This window comes from Myotis davidii, unplaced genomic scaffold, assembly GCF_000327345.1.
Source record: "Myotis davidii unplaced genomic scaffold, ASM32734v1 scaffold376, whole genome shotgun sequence".
NCBI lineage: Eukaryota > Metazoa > Chordata > Mammalia > Chiroptera > Vespertilionidae > Myotis > Myotis davidii.
Window position 1 is genome coordinate 2586234 of NW_006288121.1, and position 7293 is coordinate 2593526.

The window sequence follows — 7293 nt, forward strand, 5'->3', positions numbered from 1 at the left end:
ACCTGTTTCTAAGTTCTCAAAGAGCCAAGTGACTGTGTCAGTTGCTTGGAGAAGCAATTTCAGCATGAGATGTCACATTTGACACCAACATGACCTGAACAGCGCTTCCAAACTTGACATTTATTTAATGAATTAATGCTTCAATGTTTCCAATGGGAGGATTCAAAGACATGTTGGCCCTGTCATTTAGGTTTTAGTGGCCATTTTGATTAATGTCCAGATTAATTAGTTAGTATGAACAAATATTTATGCTTTACAGACATGAATGAAGATCATAATTGGCTAACACCAATAATAAAATAACAATTAGGGTGTTGCACTAGTAGAATCTTTGTGTTTCATTGTTTACATGTTTCCACATCATACCTTCCCTTCTCAATAGTTTATCTCTATAAGTCTTTTGCTTCCTTCAAAAGTGTTGTACCAATGACAGCACATAATCCTTTATTTGGAAATGTATATGCCCATTGACAGACAAACAGATAAAGAAGTGGTACATATATACAATGGAATATTACGCAGCCATAAAAAGAATGAAATTTTGCCATCTGCAATAACAAATGGCTTAGAGGATATTATGTTAAATGAAAATGTCAGACATGAAAAATATAAATACTCACCGGAACCGGTTTGGCTCAGTGGATAGAGCGTCGGCCTGCGGACTCAAGGGTCCCAGGTTCGATTCCGGTCAAGGGCATGTACCTGGGTTGCAGGCACATCCCCAGTGGGAAATGTGCAGGAGGCAGCTGATCGATGTTTCTCTCTCATCGATGTTTCTAACTTTCTATCTCTCTCCCTTCCTCTCTGTGAAAAATCAATAAAATATATTTTAAAAAAAGAAAAATATAAATACTATATAATTTTGCTTATATGTGGAATAAAAAAAAAACAAACAAAAAATCCCAAATGAACAAACAAAACTAAACAGCCTCATAGATAACAGAGAGCAAACTGATGGTGCCAAGGGGAAGAAGGGTCGGGGGAGTGAGTGAAAAAGGTGAAGGGGGATGAGAGGCACAAACTTCCAGTTATAAAACAAGGAAGTCACGGAGACATAATGTACAGCACAGGGAAGCTAGTCAATAATAACACAGTAACTTTGTATAGTAATGGATGCTTACTAGACCTACTGTGTGGTGATCACAACATAAAGTAAGTAAATGTCAAATCACTATGTTGTACACCTGAAACTAATACAATATTGTATATCAACTATATGTTAATAAATGATAAATATTAAAATACAAAATAAATAAAAATTAATTTTCCATGCATATTTATATTTTGTAGATGAAACGGGAACACTAGGCAAAAAGAAACACTTCAAACCCACACTTACTAGATTTGGTGAATGCTGCATTGACCTCATGGACGACAGGCTGGTCTGGTGCATGTACCCGTAGCCTTGGGAATGGCTCTGTTGGTAGGCTCCAGGAAGAACAGGTGCTGCGCATTAAATACACACACACACACACAGGTTCCTTAAAGCAAATCTCAAAACCCCTTCCCACCCTCTCAACTGACTTCATGCTCTGCTAGCATCTTCTGAAACAAAATGCCATTTCTCAGTACAATGTGACATTTGGGTAGTGATGGTATAAGCAATCTCTAGGTTAGTATAAATTCAGTAATTAAGGACACATATAGGGAATCAATTAAACATGCAGTTAACTATATTAGAAATATTTCTACAACTCCATTGCAGTTGCTATATTAAAATAACACAAATACCAAAAAAAATAATTTCCCATAACCTCTTAATATTATATTTTGACTTGGCCATGTGATCCTCTTAGATTTTTTTTAAAAAAAGATATTTAAAGAAATTTAATTGGATTGTCAAACCAATGACAGAGTATAAATTTTTTCACTGTATACTTCACACATAAGAGGATGCTCTGCATATTTCAAGACATACAGCTGAATGTTACCTTTACAAAGATGATAAGCACAGCGTATGTTTAGCAACATATGCTTGTTTAGCAGTAATAAGTCTACACCATTAAAAAAAACCTTTACTTAGAATATGTGAATTTTCCATTTTATTTTGCTGTAAGTCAAGACTAAATCAATCAACTGAGGCTGTTCTCATGCAAGAGCATGAGAAACCAAACCACTGAAAGAATGTCATAAGCATTGTGCCACTATATTAAAAAGAACACCATCATAATAGTATTTACTTAATTTGTGCTGTTCTCACCACTAATCATGACATTCAAAAGACATAGTTTCTGCTTTGAAGAACACTGAATTCTAGAGAAATCAACAGAGAAGCGAGATAAAACCCCACAAAATCAGTAGACATAGGCTTGTGTGTTTCTCTGGGAGTGCTTTTCAGTATTGGTAAGCAGAAACATGGGCTTTACATGAGGGCATTTTAGTAACATGCCCTTCACTATGTTCTGAATTAATTGTATGATACATTAGTAAAACTTATGGAATACATGTGCTATAAAAATCCATAACAGGTTCCCATTTTTGTTCAATCAGGTTGAGTAGATAAAGTAATTATTATGGGTTGATTATCCAAGTCAGTGTCTATAATAAAAGAATAAAGCAGATGTAATTCTTGGGTGTTATGAATAATTAATGTTTTATAAGTGGCACATTGATTCTAATGATATATGAGAATATCAAACTTTAAAGAAATTTAATCATCAGAAAATTACAAAACATTAACGTGTTCTCCTGATGATAATGACATTAGGTTGAATGGGGATTTTTAAAAATAGTTCTTGAATTAATTCATATTATAGTGTTGTTACAAAATTGTCCTGATTTAATGTCTAGATGTGGCATCAAAGAGAAATTGCCAAGATATTTGTTTGGATTTGTAGTACATTATAAAGTTATTAAAACATTAAACAACTTCAAATACTTCAGAAAATAGCACTTTTTAACATTATCAACTCAATTTAAATATTTAATGCAAGAGATGTCAAAGATATTGTCAAATTCACTCATGACAAAAAATAATGAAATCCCCATAAATATTTAGGCCACCTAATTAGTTGAGTCAAAGAGCCTTTTCTTTGTGTTGTAAGCTGGACACATTGACCATTTATTCACTTGACACTCAGCAAATATTTACTAAGTGAGTTCATGTGTGCACAGGGCTTACTGCATTGCCTGTTACTTAGTAAACCTCCACAAATGTTAACAGCCATCACTATTCACTATTTTCGAGGCATGCCAGGACCAACAAAAACCATTGCCCTCCTAGAGCAGCGATGGCCCTGGACATCTGCCCTTTGCCCAATTAAAGAAATGACTCTGGATACTTAGGGCATTTCCAGTTAAATATATTAGTCAATAATTCCAACTGCATATTCCAGATTGGCACTTCTGAAGAGGTTTTTATCCATTACACAAGTCATTTCATTAATTATCATTTTAATGTACTTGTAAATACTAAGTAAGGTTAAATAAATAACACCGTGAACTTACTTCAAATAAAAATTAAACTTTTAAACCTTTGTTACACTATTTAATTATGTCCTTTAAATTTTTATGTACAGAGTTAAGTACAACCATCTCAAAATATTTTGGGGGAAAAACAGGAAAGGACAGTTAAAAAAACACAACATTAAATATACTATCTCAGATGCTGTAATATGTTTATGCTTAGTTTGTACCTAATCCCAGTTAGAGCCCATCAGTACTAACAATTCAAGAATGTTGTTTAACAGTATTCTCTAATATTGGCTTTTAAAAATCAAGTATATTCATGCCTACTCAGTTGCTCAAGTTTGACCTTAAAGGAACCTTTTGTTATTGTCAAATGCCAGGAAATAAAAGTAATGTATTTGTGCCCAGCCAATGTGGCTCAGTGGTTGAGTGTCAACCTATGAACCAGGAGGTCACAGTTCCATCCTCTCAGAGCACATGCCAGGGTTGTAGGCTTGATCCCCAGTAGCAGGCATGCAGGATGCAACCGATCAATGATTCTCTCTCATCATTGATGTTTCTATCTCTCTCTCCCTCTCCCTTCTTCTTGGAAATCAATAAAAATATTTGTTTAAAAAGGTAATGCATTTGCCCTAACTATGCCTGGGTTTGAGAGAGCAGGAGAGAAAGTGTAGAATAAGAAACCTTGGAGTAAATACAATCAATATATCTAGTTCTAATGGCTTCTCTTCATGCTTTTGTTGATTATTTCCATTTCCCTCTCTGGCTGCATTAGTTAATGCAAGTTCCTTTGGGGTAATTGAACTTTGATATCTACTTTTTACCTGGTAGAGTGAAAGAGCTATTAGGAAGCTCCTATTCGGGCTATGAAAAACATAACTGAGAGCCCAGATAAATCAACTTACTAAAAGCAAATGCCAATTTAAAAAGAGGCACAGGGTAATAGGGGGATAAATGGTGATGGAAAGAAACTTGACTTTGGGTCGTGAACACAATACAATATACAGATGATGTATTATAAGAGTTGTACACTTGAAACCTATATAATTTTACTAACCAATGCCATCCCAATAAATGCAACTATAAATACATAAAAAGTGGCACAGACATTGATTTATACTGTGTTTCATTACACAAATGCTTTTTAGAAAAGCAAAACAAGCGAAAGGAAATTGGAAGCAATGGCTTTGGAAATTGGGTTTATTTGGTTAAAAGATAGTCCATGTGAGTTGGGAGATTTCTTCCATGAAAATATGAAATTCAAAGTGTGCAAAAGCTAGATGCTAGGCTAACGTCACCACAAGCAAGGACTTCTTAGGAAAAAGAAAAACACAGCGCCCCCTTTATTAACTAGTGGTCAGGTCCCACAGGCACTGGTACACAGGGGTGATGATAAAGGTACGATCATCTTACAGTCCAAGAGTTTTGAGTTTGAGGGCTTTTTATTTCAATAACATAAAAGTCGCAACACACTAGCTCTAGTTATCCTAAGGGCAACATAAAACACAAAAGTGTGACTCCCTTCCATTTCACATTGGTGAGGTTTACTGGCCAGGGATCTGGGAGCTGGCAAAAGCTCCAAGGATCTCAGGGTGGATTCGGAGTGTCCTGTAGAGCTTATAAACCAAATTCCCCCATGCAATAAAGCTCCTCCACAATCAGCCACGACCAATATTTTCTATTTATGGTTTATTCTTACGATGGTAGATAAAACCAAGATAAAGAAATAAGAAGCCCGGGCCGATTTGGCACAGTGAGCATCAGCCTGCGGACTGAAGAGTGCCAGGTTTGATTCCAGCAAGGGCACAGACCTTGGTTGCAGGCTTCATCACTGGCCCCGGTCAGGGCACGTGCAGGAGGCAACCAATTGCTGTGTCTCTTTCACATCGATGTTTCTCTCCGTGTATCTCCCCCTCCCTTCTACTCTCTCTAAAAATCAATAGAAAAAATATCCTTGGGTGAGGATTAACAAAAGAAAAGAAGTAAGTAGACATGAAGAAAGAAAGTTTTTATAAAGCTTCACAAATCTGAAAATGAAAAAAATGAGGAAACACATGCAAATATACAAAGATTAGAGTAAATGAACCCCCTTAAAATGTATCTACAATAAAAGGAGAAAGGAGAAAGGACCCAAAAAGAAGTCCACTTTGGAGTAAGAGCCAAGAGTAGGTGAAAGAAGTAGACTCCTAGTTATCAGGTACATTCCCACTTTTCAGAACAAAAATACAACAGCTGACAGATTACGCAGGAAGGCAGTACGTTACTTCTGCACTGTGACACCACAACAAAGGTCTCCAGTCATTAAAGATGAGGTGGAGGTTTTAAAAACTGCACCAATACTATAGGGTAGCAGTAGGTGGCCAAACTCCAGATGCAAAAAATAAAAACAGTGCTATATTGATGTCTTGGCCTCTTGGAGCTGCTGTAACAAAATTCCACAGACTGGGTGGCTTAAACAATAAACATTTATGCCTCACAATTCTACAGACTGGGAAGTCCAAAATTAAATGGTCAGCAGGATCAGTATCTGGTGAGCCCTGACTTCCTGATTTAAATCTCTGTGTCCTTATGTGGCAGAAGGGGACAAAGGACTTCTGTGAAGTCTCTTTCATAAGGGCGCTAAATCCCATTCATGAGGGCTCCATGCATGACCTAATCACCTTCCAAAGGCCCCTCCCCCCAATAACATTACACTGGGAATTAGATTTCAACATGTGAATTTTGGTGAGGATGGGGGAAGACACAAAGGCTATCTATAGGCTTAACACAAACAGAGAAAATAATTTGGGGGATTTTCTTCTTGAAAACTCCAAAATAAGGAGAAAATCACCAGAAGTTTTCCAATAAAGCATACAGGATGCAATAAACGTACGGTCATATTTCCTAACACTTGCCTACAATTTTATCAAAGACAAAGGGTTTTGTGGGGTTCTTTTAGGACAAAGAATTTCTATGTAGACTATTACAGGGGGATTGCTAAACTGAAAGAAAACAAATACAAAAGATAAAGTATTAAAATGCTGCTAATTTTGAACAAAATAATAAATAATGAGGAGGTCCTAACTAGATCCCATCCGAGCCATAAGCATGTGGTGGAGTAATGGGTAATAAAATGGGCCCATGATGTGGACCCATTCACACATGCCACGCAGAGATCCAAGTCAGAAACACAGTCCTCACAGCATCCAATCCTCTTCACAAACCAAGGTGGGTAGTACTAAAGCCCCAACATTTATGCCTAATCCAGCAGCAAAATGCTATCCTTTAATCTAAGAGAATTCCTAGAAGTTTAGAAAATTCTTTTCCTTCCCTGCAGAAAACAGAAACAAGCCAGGTTACCTCTGGGTTTGGAATTATTGGTTTTTAATGATAAGCTATGAATAAACAGCTGCCTAAGAAGCAGGCTTGCTATTTAGTAAACCATGAACATAGAAAAGAAATTATCTACAACTCAGTTAAAACAAGTTTTGAAGACATGCATAACCATCACTGTCATACATGCTCAAATGTTGAAAATCATAGATAAAAAAAAAAATCACTACTATTTCATATGTTCAATTCTGAGCTCAGGCAGGAGGCATGAACTGTGGAAGAAAAGACTGAGGAGGAATAAGATGCAGTGGTTTCCACCCTGGCTGCATATTAAATTCACTGTGGATCTTTTAAAACCATATTCTGTCCACACCCCAGACCCAGTAAATCAGAATCTCTGTAGTGGGAATGGAGGGGCTGGACACTGGTGTTTTATTTTTTAAATTTCCAAGTGAATCAAATGGTTAGCCATAGTGATAAACCATTGAGCTACTTTCGGATTCCTTCTCCCCTACCTGACACAAATTTAGGAGCACGTGTGGTCCTGTTTATGCTATTCCCAAACTCCCTCTT

The 7293-nt window shown here is 36.6% G+C and overlaps 1 protein-coding gene across 2 annotated transcripts in view; it reads right to left on the reverse strand.

Annotated features, from left to right (window-relative positions):
* Positions 1-7293, reverse strand: part of NEBL (nebulette) — a 370552-nt gene that overhangs the window by 6619 nt on the left and 356640 nt on the right. For both annotated transcript variants that reach the window (XM_006759924.2, XM_015561463.1), the window contains one exon: positions 1340-1446. In XM_006759924.2, the coding sequence (XP_006759987.1) occupies positions 1340-1446 (107 nt within the window). The remainder of the gene's footprint in view (positions 1-1339; positions 1447-7293) is intronic.